Source organism: Rousettus aegyptiacus, unplaced genomic scaffold (genome assembly GCF_014176215.1).
Source record: "Rousettus aegyptiacus isolate mRouAeg1 unplaced genomic scaffold, mRouAeg1.p scaffold_m13_p_1, whole genome shotgun sequence".
Classification (NCBI taxonomy): Eukaryota; Metazoa; Chordata; class Mammalia; order Chiroptera; family Pteropodidae; genus Rousettus; species Rousettus aegyptiacus.
Genome location: NW_023416284.1, coordinates 14,277,073 through 14,292,752, shown reverse-complemented (window position 1 = coordinate 14,292,752; position 15,680 = coordinate 14,277,073). Strand labels below are relative to the sequence as shown.

The following is a 15,680-nucleotide window of genomic DNA, read 5'->3' as shown; positions in this document are numbered from 1 at the left end:
GCGGGGTGGAGAAGAGGGGAGGAGTCTGGGGGTGGAGCTGAGAGGCCTGGGGAGGGGCAGCGAGCCAGGGGCGGAGCTCTCAGGGAGCGGGGTGGAGAAGAGGGGAGGAGTCTGGGGGTGGAGCTGAGGGCCTTGGGGAGGGGCAATGAGCCAGGGGCGGAGCTCTAAGGGGCTGGGAGGCCAGGGGGCGGGGCCAGCTGTCCTGGCCAAGGTGCCGAGAGGCTGGAAGCCCGAGGCGGGGCGGAGAAGAGCTCAGGGTGGCAAAGCTTGAGGATCCAGGGACGCGAGGGAACTCGGCGGTACAGGGCTAAGGCAGTCGGGGGCGGGGCGGCGCGGAGAGGGTGGGGCGTGCGGAGGCCCTGAAGACGCCCGCGAAGGGCTGTGAGGCCAGCGCAGTGCTGTGTAGCGAGCGCCCCCCGCGCCCTGCTCCAGCAGCCCCGGAGCCCCCGCCCCGCGCCCGCCATGCCCGAGCAGCTCAGCGTCGCCGAGTTCCTGGCGGTCACCGCGGAGGACCTCAGCTCCCCGGCTGGGGCCGCCGCCTTCGCCGCCAAGATGTCCCGGTGCCGGGGGGCGGCACTGGCGCGAGAGGAGGTGAGGGGGCTGATGCGGGAGGAATCGGGGGTCCTGGCGGGGCTTTGCCTTGATATTCATAGGCGTGACGGGAGTTGCAATGGCTCTTACCGCTCCCCAGAAACCTGCCCCCTCCCTAGATCTCTGAGAACCGAGTGCATCTCAAACATCCGCGTCCTCGCCATCCAGGCCAGGGGAGGGACTGAGGGACCGTTTGTGGGGGGCCTCGAGGTCACCTCGGTGACAGACTTTACAGGTCGGAGGACATACCTCCCACGCTCTTGGTGACTTGCCCCGTCGCATATGTTTGTTCAGCGCCTCACTTCATCTGTTTGGGTTTTCGTCTTTGGAGCCCCACAAGTTTGGCCCCCAACTCACTCCCCTTCTGGGAAATACGCCGACCCGACTCAGTCCTGAACTTACTTCTCCCCGGCTGCAGGGAGGTCCCATCCCCCTGGCTGCTGGCGCTGAGATTTGGCCGGTGTTTGTGTAATGAATGCGAATGAGAAGGTGCCAGGAGCCGGGGTTCACCTTGGCCCGGCTGTTGGAAAGTTTCTCGTCTCCTCTCCCCTCCCCTCTCTTCTTTGTCTTTCCCGGCAACGGCAACGCGTCCCAGGCCTTTTCTTTGGCCCTTGCAGGCTGCCCCACCCCATTCCCCGGCTCTTTGCAGTTCATTCCTCTTCTCCGACCTGCTGCACTTTCCCAGGCCTCCCCTGTGGGGAATATTCTAAGACAGACACCCTGTGTTTTGGGACCAACCAAGAAAAATGTGTTTTTGCAGCTCCCTTTCAGAAGATGCCTTGAATTTTGGTGACATTTTGGACCTCAGAGGCAGTTCTCACCTTCCATCTTTCATCATAAGAGTACCTACTGTGTGGCGGACACAAAACTCAATAGTTCATAATATCCTGGGACAATGTCTTGGGAAATCTCCTTTTTCTCCTCCTTTTCTCTGGCAGGCTGAACCCCATCTCAGAGTCTGTGTGTACTGTTTTGTAGGAGTGACAGAGGATTGTGGAAAGAGCATTGACGTTAGGGGAGGCAGACCTGTGTTCAAATTCTGGCTCTGCAATTTGCCAGCTGTGTGACTTTGGGCATGTGGCCTGACCTGTTCGAGCCCCACTTTTGGCATCTGTAAAACGGGGATACTAATGTTTACCTCACGGGGCTATGAGATTACTTACATGAGGCAATGCGTCCAAAGCATGCACCTTGATAAAATGATGGAATGATGATCATATTAATTGATGGACATCTCGAGACAGTGACTGGTTCTCTTTTGTCCATTTCTCTCACAGAATCCAGCCTAGTGCTTTGCACAGAGTAGAGGTACAGATTTTAATTAAAATAAGAAATAGCCAGCGACTTTTAGCTTCCTTCCCTGGGCAGAACCAGTAGGTTGGAGTTCACCACCTATGAATGTAGATTATATTTTACTGGGAGGTTCATAGAGAAAATGCCTCTTAGCCTGAGGAGACCAGAGCATACTGAGGTTTATCTTCATAATCTCACATTTCATGACCCAGAAGTGTTCAGTGTTCAGTGCCATTGGCACCCTTAGGGCTGTCACAGTTCACCCTCTTCTCTGGTTGTTCATTAAAACGTTAAATCAGAGCAGGAGTAGAAGGGGCTGTACTGTGAACTCTTCTCCAGAGACAGAAATGCCTTTTTATGCCTGTGCATCTGGCCTTGCCTGGCTTGGTGTGTGCAAGCACTTGTGTGTGTGTCTGGGGGACAATGTGGAGGGAGCCCTTGGAATGAGCTGCAGCAGGTTCTGGTCAAGGCTCAGCTTTGCCCCACTTCTCACCTGACAAAACCCTGTTTCATTTGCCTTTGGGACTTTGGTTTGGTGCATGCAAGGTTCCTTTTCACAACTGAAAGCCCGCGGCACCCAAACACAGCTTTTCTCTTCACTATTTCACTTTCCAAAGAGTTAGAATCTGACCTTTGGATTGGACTTGCCTGAGGTTTCCTGTTTGGTTTTGTATTCATGTTTATATTTACATGTAGTTTGATGCTGGCATTACCCCCCCTGCCTTTTCTGGGTGTGATAAACCACCCCCAGGCTTGAAGGAGGTGAATTTGCCTGCATCAAAATGCAACCGATTCCGGCTGGTTTCCTAGGAGTAACTAGGGGTTCTGTCCTGGGACTTGAAGCCCTTTTTTGCAGTCTTGGGCAGGTCAAATTAGAATGTCAGTGCTGAGGGACCCTTTAAAATGGAAATCGCCTAAGAATGCTCTCACTCCAGATGGGAAAACTGATGTCCAGAGAGTAAGAGACTTGTCCAAGCTCCCATATCTGGGTAGGGGAAGAACTGGCATTTCTACCCAAACTTTCTAACCCCTGGTCCTATTTGCTGTTCTTCTAACCTCAAACTGCCTGTCCTTCCTATGTAACTTCTCTGAACCTCAGTTATTTCACTCTTAAAATGGGTCTGATCATCCCTCCTTGCTTACCTCTCTGGGTTGTTAAAGTTTTTTGTTTTTAATTGTGAAATGCTGTACAAACATGAGGGAGTATTAAGATAGATAATCATTCTGTCGACCCCCTTCTTCCTGTCCTGGGCCCTTTTACATTCCATCATCTCATTAATATTCACAATAACACAGGTGAAAATGGGCCCAGGGAGGTTAAGGCAGTTGACTTATGTCACACAGTGGGTCCGTCTAACTCCAAGGCCTGTCCAGTTCTCCATGCCATCTCTGTGCTAGGCACCAAGGACATAAAGATACTGCTTTTGTTTGCTGGCTGGTTGGGGGAAATGTAGTTATCTGAGGGAGATAAGTAGGAACTCTAAGTTTGTCCTGAGAGAAAGGTACAATCAGTGCCATAAGAGGCCAGTGGAGTGGGGCAGGAGAGAACAGTGAGGGCTGGTGCAATCCGGGAGAGCTTCTTGGAGAGAATGACACTTCCAGGTGGGTTTTGAAGGATAGAAGAACTCTGTTAAGTGGAGAGGATATGTGAGTGAATTTGGAGACTGGTGGGAAGAGAGCATATTCAGGAACCAAGTAAGCCATTCTGAACAGTCCTGAGAATTCATGCTATATATAGCGTGCATCTCAGACTACTAGTAAACTTAAATCACCTAGTGGGCCTTGGGTAAAGCAGTCCACCACAAATGAGAGATCTTCAAAAGCTTGTGCTTCATATATATATTTTTGAGATTTAATGAAGTTTTAATTTCACAAAGGACATAATCATTTTTTATTTAAGAAATGTTAAACATAACCGAAAAGGCTAACGTCACCTCTGACCATGTCTCGCAATCCCTATACTCTCCCCAGAGGTAATTGTCATGGAAATGTGCATATTTCTTAACGTGTGTCCTCAGAGAAAATGTATATCCATGAGGGGGCGGTAGTTAGGGGTCATAATCACCTGAATTGGTATCAGGTTTTATAACGCATGGTTTTAAATATTGGAGTCAAATTTACCTTTTCCTTTGTGATTTTTGCTTTTTTGATTCTAATTCGGAAAAGATTTCATTCTTAATTCTTAATATTTTTGTGAATTTTACATTCTACTTTGTCATGTGTCTATATTCGTTTTATCAAAAAAAAATGAAATTTTTGTTTTACAAAAAATAATAAAAACTAGGTAATCTTAGAAACTGTTTGCAAGAAACGTAACCCTCTCAAGCTTGTTTACGTTGAAGGGAAATTTGTTTTAAGGAACTAGAGGTACCTCATGGGGACCGAAGAGCAGTCAGTTAAAAGTAGACGTGACCAGGGCCCCACTGGAGGCTGGAAACTCCCCAGGGCCTCAGTGGAGGCTGGGAAGCCGTCAGGAACAAAGGCAACTGCTTCATCATTCCCACTGTCTCTCCCCTCTATTTCTTTCTGCATATCTAAACAGTGCTTTTGATCACTTGTCATCCCAAAGGGCATAACACAGTCTTCTGGGGAAGACAGGTGCTCCAGCCCCCACATTCACGTGACCTCACTGGTCCAGCATCTAAAGGTAACCAAGCCAGTCTTGTGTGCCACTTCCAGGTTCCTGGCATAGAGGTTAATGGCCCAGCCCAGCTTTTGGGTTGGTTCCAGAAGCGGGATCTCCACCCTGCTTTCATCAGCAGAGGTCCTGGCAGGTAAACATGGGATGGAGACCTACGTTGTGGCGGGTGTGCTTCTCAGAGGAGAGGGGCAGGGCCTAGAAAGTTTCCCCCACATAGCCACTGTAATTCGGCTTTATTTGGCCCAATCTAGAATATAAGGAGAGCACTGTGTTCATCCTGTTTTGTGCCCATCTGGTTATCCAGGTATAGGGGAATCCCAGTGTGGAAAATGCAGGTATAAGGGAATCAAAAAGATGTATTAGAGAACTCAGGGGGTGCAGCATGACTTGGAGGGCCTTGAATGCTAATTAGGCATTTGGGCCTTTTGCAATCATGTTGGTATGGATGAGGCCGGCCCCACTGAGGGCCATAGCAGCCAGCATAGTGCCTGGGGTCTGCTCCATGCCAGGTCCCATATTAGGCACTGGGTAGACACATGGCTCATTAAAAGAGATAGAGTCTTTGCTGCACTGAGATTATAGTCTTCTAGGGAAGACAGGCAGTAAACAAACAAATGAGTCAGTAATTGCACATTGTGATAAATGGCATGAAGGCTCATCCTTCTGGTCAAGGCCTTCCTTGAGGTTTGGTCCTGCGTCCTTGTCTCTTTAACATGCTAGCCTCCCCCCTCAGGCAATCTCACCCACACCCAGGGCTTCAGTCTTCTCCCATCTTTATGTGACTCACACATTTGTACCTCCAGCCCAGATGCTCATGTCCAATTGTTCACTTGGCTATTTCACTTGGATTTCTCAACATGTCCAAAACCACACTCTTGACTGTGCCCCTAGGCTGGCCCTGCCAGTGTTCCCTGAGAAGTGAGTGGTACCTCCCTCTATTATTATACATCCAGAAGCCTCCCACCTCCACATGCACACTTCATCACCAGGAGTCACCAGTTTTACATTCTGAGCATCTCTGCTGCCTACCCATTTCTCTACACCCCTCCTTGAGTCCAAGCCCCCATTATCTCTCCTCTGGAACACTGTAGTGGCCTTCTAACCTATTTCTCCATTTTTACTTTAGCTCAGTTCTCCCTAATAGCACTGTGTCAGCACACATCCTAGATAAATTTTACATTTATTTGTAGAACTCTTTTATTGAAATCTGATTTCTCACTAGATTTTTGACTTCCATGAGAACAGAATCTATCTCACTGTTGTATCCATAGCATTTGCCACACGAGATGCTCAGAAAATATTAGCGGAATACAAAATAAATAAAAGAAGAAAACCAAAAAGGAGCATTAATCGAGCATAATGGTGCACAGATGGCGGGAACAGCTTAGGCAAAGTCCCTGAGGCAGTAAAGGGCCTAAAATATTTGCGACACGGAGAAGAGGCCGGAGGAGCAGAAGCAAAGCAGGTGCAAGTGGAAGAGAAACGCCAGATGAGTCTGTCTTACCTTCCGGGCTGTGGGAGCAAGTCTGGATTTGATTTTGCAGGCAAGCAGCGTGATCCAGTTTATATTTTAGGAAGACATCCGTTTCTGTGTAGAGACTGGGTTGGAGGAGGCGGAAGAGTTGTTCATGGAAGAAATGATGGCGGTGTGGATAGGGCCGTGATTGGTGGAGAAGTGAGTGGCTTCTAGAAGTATTTTGTAAAGTACAGTTGACCATTGAACGACACGGGTTTGAACTGCACAGGACCACTTATCGGTGGATTTTTTTCGATAAATACTGTAAATTTATTTTCTCTTCCTTCCTTATGGTTTTCTTAATAATATTTTCTTTTCTCTAGCTTAGTTTATTGTACAATTATAATATATAATACAAATAATATACAAAATACATGTTAACATGTTTATGTTATCAATAGGGCTTCTGGTCAACAGTAGGCTTTTAGTAGTTAAGTTTTTGAAGAGCCAAAAGTTATATGAAAATTTTCAACTGTTCAGGGGTGAGGGAACAGCGCCTCAAACCCCTGCATTGTTCGAGAGTCAACTGCATAGTCATGTGCTACATAATGACATTTCGATCAATGATGAATTGTGTGTATGATGGTGGTCCCATAAGATTATAATGGCTGAAAAATTCCTATTGCCTAGTGACATCATAGCTGTCATAACATTGTAGCTCAGCACATATGCAGTTGCCTATGGCATTCAGTATAGTAACGTGTCGTACAGGTTTGTAGCCTAGGAGCAATGGTCTATACCGTATTGCCTAGGTGTGTAATAGGCGATACCATCTAGGTTTGTTTAAGCGCAGCCTATGCTGTTCACATGACTGAATCACCTAACAACACACTCCCCAGAATATATGCCTGTTGTTAAGTGATGCATGATTGTAGTAGCATCAAGGTTTGTTGATGGAGTCCATGTGAGGAGTGGTCAGGAATGGTTCCCAAATTCCTAATGGAAGAGCGTCATTTACCCTTCTAGGAAGGGAGAGTCTGGGAGAAGAACGAGTTTGGGGGAAAGTCAAGAATTCTGTTCTTACATCTTTGAGACATCCCAGTGGAGATGTTGAGAAGGTGTTTGGATAAATGAGTTTGGAGATCAAAGGAGTGGGCTTGCAATACACATTTGAGAGCTGTCAGTGTTGAGATAGTAGATTTTAAACTTGGATCTGTGTAGGAATCACCTGGCATCATTCCCAGAGAGTCTAATTCAGTAGCTGTATCTTACTTGAGCTTCTTACTGCAAGACATAGAAGCAAACCTGAGCTGATTTGAATAGAAAAGGAGTTTATTGAAAGGGAATGTGCAGTAAGTAGTTCCAGAATTTCTGCAAAGCTGGAGGACTGGGGTGAAGCATCAGGCAGGGTCACAGCCAAAATCACTCCATTGAGCCAATGGAGTTGCTACCTGCAATAAATGCCACAGGTCGTACTGCCTCTGTCCCCTGGAGTCTGGGCTGTTGCCACCAGCATAAGAATGGATCTCTCTGCTCCTGATTCAAAGTCTGCAGTGAGTGCCTCTGATTGGCCAAGCCTATGTCATACACCTATACCTTAGTGCAAGGGAGGCTGGAAAAGCAAGAATTTGGTCTTATCAGCTTTTATAAGAGATAAGCTCTGCAAAGACTTGTGCAGCAAGTAATTTCCCAGACGTAGGAAAGAGGTTTAGATGCCAGACTGATAAAAAATGCCAAATGTCCTTGGCAGGATGTGGGAGGATGCCTGGGAATCTGCATTTTAACCACACCCTAGGAGATGCTCATGCAGGTGGTCCATGAACCACACATGCATACGTGGCATTAGGTAGTGTTTAAAGCTGTGAGAATGGAGGAGATCACCCAGGGAGAGGAATGAAGAGGGCCTGGGGTCCAAGCTCTGGGGAGCTCCAGTGTTGAGAGATTAGGATGGGAAGAGGAATTCACAAAGGAGACTGAGAAGGAGCTGCCAATGAGAAAGGAGGCAAGTCAAGAGAGCACAATGCCTGAGAAGCCGGGGGAGGAACGTGTCCACGAGGGAGCTCTCTCAGATGCTGCCTCAATGTCTGGAGGTTAAACAAAATGACAGAGCCTCGACCCCTGTCTTTGGCAACGTGGAGGTCATTGATGGGCTCGAACATATTTAGTGCTCTTTTCCTCTCCACATCAGCTTGGACTGATTTGAGGAGCGGGCAGATAAGAAGATCTCCCCCATGTAGGGGAATGGAGACATAGGATAGTGACCAGTGACCTGGGCCGAGAGAGTTTTCCAAGGTGGACTTAGAACCCAGCTCTGCCAAGCTGTCTTTTCCCATGTCAGGCTGCCTCTGGAAGAGGCAGACGGTCTTTCTGGAGTTGTCAGCCTCAAGCTCAGTCTCCCAAAGTCTCCTCCCCTCCCCATATTTCAGTCCTTGGTGCTTACCTTCTCGCCTGGTGTTCAGCTGTGTCTGGCAACCAAGGTGACATGGACAGGTTCAAGAACTTTAGGTCAGAGCAAAAGGAAAATGCTTTCCCCAAAGGCAATTTGGTAGTACAGCCATGCCACGGAGATAAGAAGGATTCAGTTCCAGACCCCTGCAATAAAGCAAGTAAGGTAATACAGTGAGTTGTAATCTTTTTGCTAGTTCTGGGTTTTGCCTTCAGGTTGTAAACACAACATCTGTAAGGCACAATAAAGCAAAGCACAATAAAACAAGGTATGCCCGTATAGTCCTCAGACAGTTATTGATGGCCCAGTGCTTGGACCCAGAGCATGTGAGGCCCACAGAGGCACAGTGAGTTCCCTAGACTCTATGGCAGGGTGCTAGACTCTGTTTGTCCTGGGAATACTGTGATTGGGCCTCACAACAGGAGGTACTGGCTGCTGAGCCAGAAACAGCTGCTCAAGGATCTGTAACTCAGCTGGTTTTTGACCTTGATTGAGCTTTTAACTTCAGGCTCCACCCAGACCTTCTGAATCAGAATTTCCCAGGGGTGAAGCCTGGGCAAATGAGCAGTTCAGAAGCTCCCCAGGCAACTCTATGGACAGTCAGGGTGAAAACTATTATAGTGAGCTATTTCATGCCTACTCACAGTCAATAATTCATTAACTATTTATTGAACACCTGCTGTGTACAGAGATGGGATGGTAGGTTCTAAGGGCATGGAGATGACAAGAGAAGGCCCCCATCTGAAAAGAAGGACTCATGCCCATGAAAAGATGATTGACAGCCCATAGTATACAGGGACGTGGTTGAGGTCTATGGAGACAGTCCAACAACTGAAATCAGACAGACCTGGGTTTGAATTCCTATCGGTTGTGTGACCTTGGACAAATGACTTAACATTTCTGAAACTTTTCCTATCTGTAAATCAGGGGTGATAATAACTAACTTATGGGATTGTTTGAGGGAATTACATATAAAACATCTAACACATACCTGGCACATAACAGATACTTAATCATTTTTTAAAATTCCCTTTTACTAAAAACACAAGTCCTTCTGTACATGGGATAGTAAAAGAAATTAGGAACCACACAGAGAAAAGGGGAGATAATTGTAACTGGGATGAAGTAATTACTATGCGTGAGCTCTAAAATTGTCTGTGCAGTCCCGGCACCAGAGCGAAAAGAGAAATCTTGTGTACCTTGCAGGTGTCCAGGAATGAATAGCTGAGCCTAGTTCTGGACAAGGCTCGACTGTCCCTCAGCTCTGCCCTTTGCTCCCTCCCATCTGTTCATCAAACAGTTGTTGAGCGCCTACCCAGTTCTCAGTCCTGGCTGCACGTTGCGATCTCCTGGGTCGCTTTTAGGTACATTTTCAAAAATTCAGATAAAAGTCATATAACATAAAAGCCCACCATTTTAACCATTTTAAAGTCGTACACTCCACTGGCCTTTATTCACAGTGTTATGCAGTCATTACCACTATCTAATTCCAGAACATTTCCATCACCCTCAAAAGAAAAACCGTGCTGGTTAGCAGTCATCCCCTGCCCCCCCCCCCAGCCCCTGGCAACTTTCTGTCTCTGTGGATTCGCCTATTCTGGAGATTTCATTTGAATGGAATCCTGAAATATGTGGCCTTTTGTGCCTGGTTCTTTCAGTTAGCATAATGTTTTCAAAGTTCTTCCATGTCATCTGAGTTGCTTTAAAAGCAATAAAAATAGGAATAGCAAACACCAGGCAGTGTTGTAAGCATTTCCTGTATATCGACTCCTATAATTCCTATAAGGAAACAAAGTAGAGAGATAAAATGGCTTCATAAACAGGATTGCCAAATAACATACAGGATGCCGACGCATTATTTGGGGCATACTTATACTAAAAGCTTATTCATTATCTGAAATGCAAATGTAATTGCATGTCCTGTATTTATTTTTGCTAAATCTGGCAACTCTACTAGCAGTAAGTGGCAGAGCCAGCCGGGATTTGGACTTGGGCTGTCCAAAGCCCTTGGGGGTGCTTCACCTCTCACTCCACTGGTGATGTCTGGCTCCCCATGCCCTCCCTCAGGGACTTTGTTTAACAGGTTTGAAATGGGCTCCTGTACTCTTACTTTTTAAAGCACTCCGCGTGATTCCCCTGGGCAGCCTAGAAGTGTGTGTCTCAAGGCCCAGGAATACAGGTCACGTGGCTAAGAATATTTGGACCAGAATTTGGACCTCAGACCTGTGAGATGTAAAAGCTGGAGTCCTTACCTCCTTCTGTCCTTTCTGTGTTCCCAGTGGGCTTTGCTAATATCCATTCATTCATTTACTCATTCTTTCATTCCACAAAAATTTATTGCTTCTTGTATGCTGGGCACTGTACTGGATGCTGTGGATGTAAAAGCAGATGAGCCAATCCCTACTCTCTTGGAGTTTTCAGCCCCGTAGAGAGGTCAGACATGTGTAATAAATAAGGGCCATGAGAGCCCTGATAAAAGTGGGAACAGGGTGACATATTGGCAGGAGGAGTGAGTTCTGGAGGAGTCGTTCTGTTGTGATCGGGAGGGAGTGACCTGTAAGCTGAGTCAGGGAAGATGAAGTGTTTACTAGGCAGAATGGGGGAGGGCGCTCCAGGCAGTGGGTGCAGCATGGGTAAAGGTCTGGCATGTTGAGAAAATTGCAAAGAGTTGGACAGGGCTGTGCTTCAAGGGATTAGTGACAGATATCAAGTCCAAGCAGGAAGCAGGGAGGGATTCATCAAGGCCTACAAGGGGGCCCAAAGCATGGGAGGTCAGGAGACCCTTTGCAGTTCTGTCCAGGAGGGCAGGCTAGGCTTTCTGCAGGGTCATGTGGAATTTAAGGGTTGAGCCCAGGCTCGGATCAGACGGGAATCTTCCACGGCTGGTCTGCAGCGTACTTGCTTTCTTAGCTCATCATTTCCGAGCAGTCTCCTGAGGAATGTCCCAGCCAGAAAACTTGGGGTTTGCAGAGGCCTCAGCATACGGTGAGGGCGCAGCTCTCTTCCTGCAACTCCTCTTCCTCCCCGCTTCCCATTACCCTGCAAAGGGCAGCTGGCGAGGCCGAGCTGACAAGACTGGACAGGTTCCCAGGCTGGGAAGACGTCTGTGGGGGCCCCACCAAGGGGGCGACCGGCCAGTCACAAGCTCTAGCAATGCAGGAAGGAAAATAGTGAGAGGCTGAGGGAGCCTGAAATAATAAATATCAGAGCTGGCAGGAGCCTTCCACGTCACCGCCCAACTCTTTTGTTCCAGAGAAAGAGACTGCACAAGGTCACACCAGAAGCTGGGGCTGGCCGCAGGTCCTGGCTTCCAGGCCATGCAGTGTAGCCACTGCAGGGGCTGTGGGCAGGCAGGCGGGGCTGGGGGCCCTTCAACATGGGTGATGCAGAGGGCAGCTGGGAAGAGCCCTGCTCTCTCGTCTGGCATCTCCTTCTGACTGCTCTCGCCTGGACCCTCGGGTGCTGGGGTAGGGCCTTATCTAGATGAAAACCATTTGGGGGCTTCTGCTCCTGCTAGTAGCCAGGTCGGAGCAGCCTTGCAGGTAAGATCAACCTTGACTCTGAGTCCCAGAACTTTGACCTGGAAGGGGATTAAGAGTTCATGCCCATCAGCTCTAAATTGTGCAGATGGAGAAACTGAGGGAAGAAGGAACTTGTTTAGGGGAATAAAGAGGGGCCGATGGCAGAGGCAGGCCTAAAATTTAGCATCTCCTTCCCTCAGAATGTTTCTGCATTACCTCTCAAGATGCCCAATATCCACCATTGGAAAAAATATAACTTAATTTCATCTTCACAGCAATCCTTACAGAGATCACTGGGGCTCAGCAAGGTGAGATTTACCTCTTGGTTTGCTGTAGTATGACAGAGAGAGGGTTCTAGGGGCAGAGGGCTCTATATACTTCCTAGAGCCACCTACATGACCTTGAGCCAGTTGCCTAACTTACTCCAGCCTCGGTTTCCTCATCTGTAAAAAAGAGAGGATAATAACTACCTCACAGGATGTTGGGAGGAATAAATGAGGTAACAAAAACAAAGCACTTGCCCCAAAGCGAGCACTCAGTAAATGAGGCATAGGTTGGATTCCTGTTAGTAAGTAGACTCACCCTGAGAGCTTGGAATCCAAGTCCTTCCTGTCGGATGATCTGCTTTGGGCCAGGCTGGGCTGGCTCCCCATCTCCCCATTGTGCCTGGGGGATAAAGTCGCACCTCTTTTCTTTCACTTGGACGAGAGTCTGCACCTGAGCCCGGAGTTGATCTTTCTACCATGAGAATGTATCGGGTCTCTCCTCTCTTGTTCAAGAATCTTCCAAGAGCTTCCCATCACTTGTGAGATGAAATGTAGAGGTTTTGGTAAAAAGTATGGATTCTGGAGCCTGACACCCTGGGTTCGAGTCTAAGTGTCCACCACTTACTAGTAGTGCAAGCCTGGGCAAATGCCACAAAATTCCCGGGCCTCAGTTTCCTCATCTGCAAAGTCACCTGGGGTTGTTGACAGGATTACATGAAATAAAGTATGTCATGTGCTTAGAATAAGCCTGGTGCCTGGTGGTGATGATATAGAAGCATCTACACAGCTCTCTTTATGAACATGGTCTCCCAGTAGATCATTCTGGGTCCTGCTGAGCCCCGAGGTCTCACTGCTCACCACTTCCCCACTGCCCTGGTAAGCATCCGCTCCAGCAAGCTACTGGCTGTTCGCTAACTGTGCTGGGCACTCCTCTCTAGGGACTTTCTGGAGGCAGCTCTCCTCTCTTAGAGTCGTCTTCCCCTGCCCTGCTTTGCTTCCTCAATGTCTCCTCATTCTTTGAGGCTCTAGTGAAGCATCACTTCATTCCAGGGTGAGGTGGCTGCTCCTCATCTGTGCCTCTCCGCAGGCTTCTCTCCTGCTTTAGGCTCACCCAGGCCTCCTCGGCCCTTAGCACGTGTATCCTTGTCTCCTTGTGAGAACTTTGAGGGCAGAACCCAAGCCTGTCATCCCTCTCTTCCCAGCGCCTACACAGGGCCTCGGGAATAGCCTCGGTATGTGTGAACGAGCTCCTACTATGTGCCAGTGACTGTTAGAGGTTTTACCCCAGCCACTCCTTCTGCCCCACCAGAGTGCAGAGGGGCAGGTGTGCAGATTTGAGATTCTGCAAGAGACCCTAGTAAGGGAGTGGAGCTGAGCTGAGATTGCCTGGAGGTGGGGTGCTAGCAAACACTTCTCAGTCTCACCCTTGCCCCACCCCTCCTTGCTGGCCACCAAGGAACGGTACTGTGGGACTCTCTGCCTTTCTCTGGATCTTGGTTGGGCAGTTGGGTGGGAAAAAGCAAACAGAGTATGACATGAACAGGACAGCTCACGTTTGCATGGGCTACAAACTTTCCCAGCCTTTATGAGATTTGATTCTCACTGGGAGGTAGCTAGAGCAGCAGTGACTGTCATTCCCATTTTACAAATGCAAATTCCCCTAGGGAGGCAGGGGACTTGCTCAGGGTCTTGGAGCTAGTAAGGAATTGGGTCTGGGATGGAACCCAGGTCTCCTCATTCCACATCCCATGCTCTTCCTACTATGAGTCCTCTTGGTAATTAGACTACAGAGCGTGGAAGCTACCATTAGCCAGCAGGTCAGCCTGAGCTCCTTCCTGCCTCCCTGGCAAGGACCGTCCCACCTGGTCCTTGCCCTCCACTGGTCCTGGGCCCTAGCCTCTCAGGCCGACTTCTCCACAACCCACTGTTTCCCGTCCCATCCCTGCTATTGAAAGCCATGCCCAGACATTGAAAGGGGCCAGTTCAATATACTAAGGTGTCAAGGACTAGTTGCAGGTAACTTAGGGCAGAGCTTCCCAACTTTTCTCAATGTCAGAACCTCTTGTCTTCTTTTGTATACTTTGTATTGTAGAAATTTTCAAACATAAACAAAGGTAGACTCACTCAGCTTCAACAACTATTAATATTTTGCCAGCCTTTTCCTTTTTATCTAGTTTTTTTTTTCTGATAATAGAAAATTTGGACTATTAAGAACAGAATAAACAGAACAGAATGATGAACCCCCATTTACCCATAACCCAGTCTTGTGCTCTCCACATCCCCGTCTGCTTCCCTGACTTATTCCGAAGCAAATTCCAAACAGCATATCATTTCATCCTTATTATTTCAGTATATATATATATATATATATATATATATATATATATATATATATAAACAGTAAGGACTTCTTTTTTTTATTTACATAACTATCGTACCCCCAAACATTAACAGTAGGCCATAAATCATCAACTATCTGGTTTTCAGATTTCCATTCGTCTCATAATTGTCCTAACGTCCTTTAGAGTTCATTTTTTAAAAAGCAAGAGTCAAGTAAGGTCCATGCATTGCCATCTGGTGTGTGTTTAAGTCTCTGAACAGTCCCACTCTATCTATATCATGTGTGCTTTTGTTTTTTGCAGTCCCCTTGTTAAAGACACCGGGTGGCTTGCCCTGTGGTTTCACACAGCCTGATTGTGCTCATTGTATCCCCAGGGGTAGGTTAACAAGTGTCTCCATCTTTTGACCTTCCCATAAATTCATAGTTGGATCTTGAAATGAGAAGCCCCAGGGGTTTTTGCATTTACATATCATTTCATTAAATGTTTTAGGTCTCACTCGGGTTGCTCGTGAAAATATTGTATTTTAATTTTCACGTTTAACATGTACTAAATATAATTTAATCTTCTTATGGGCATCAGAGTCAAAAATTAAAGGAGCCAGGATTCCACCACCTCACAGGAAGACCCCTTTTTAATGTCAGAGTTTCATTGATTCCCCTCAACAGTTGTACATTGATTGATTGATTGATTGAGAAGTGTGCAAAAGGACAAATAGCTGTCATGAATTCAAGAATGCTTTTGAAGATTTCTGGGTCTTATTGATCATAACAACTACACATGTATTTGGAATGTGGTCATACTGATTTGTGAGACTTTTTATTGGTCTATAATGCTTACTGTAAGTGTGGCTTCTTAAGGGCCCTGGTTGTGACTCATTGGCTCTCCAGGGTCTGTGGCCCACAGACTGCAAATGAATAAAGGAGATAGAGTCTAACAGTTTGAGTCCCAGGTTCACGTCCACCAGCTTCTGGCTGTGTGAACTCCGGCAACTTTCTTCACCCCTCTGAGCCTCATTGACTCATCAGCCAGATGGGAACAAAAGCAGTGACTGCCTCACTGGCATGCTGTGAGTCTTAAAGCGTGAATGACAAACTGCTTTACAAACTGTAAAGTTCTGTACAAAA

The 15,680-nt window shown here is 47.4% G+C and overlaps 1 protein-coding gene across 3 annotated transcripts in view; it reads left to right on the top strand.

Annotated features, from left to right (window-relative positions):
* The first annotated feature begins 268 nt into the window (after positions 1 to 268).
* The window catches only part of ASAP3 (ArfGAP with SH3 domain, ankyrin repeat and PH domain 3), a 41,330-nt gene continuing 25,918 nt past the window's right edge, over positions 269 to 15,680 (top strand). Inside the window, exon 1 of one of the 3 annotated variants that reach the window (XM_036229972.1) lies at positions 269 to 591. In XM_036229972.1, coding sequence (XP_036085865.1) covers positions 463 to 591 — 129 coding nt within the window. In that variant the 5' untranslated portion in view covers positions 269 to 462. The remainder of the gene's footprint in view (positions 592 to 15,680) is intronic. The other 2 variants (XM_036229966.1, XM_016126783.2) reach the window with 2 other exon arrangements.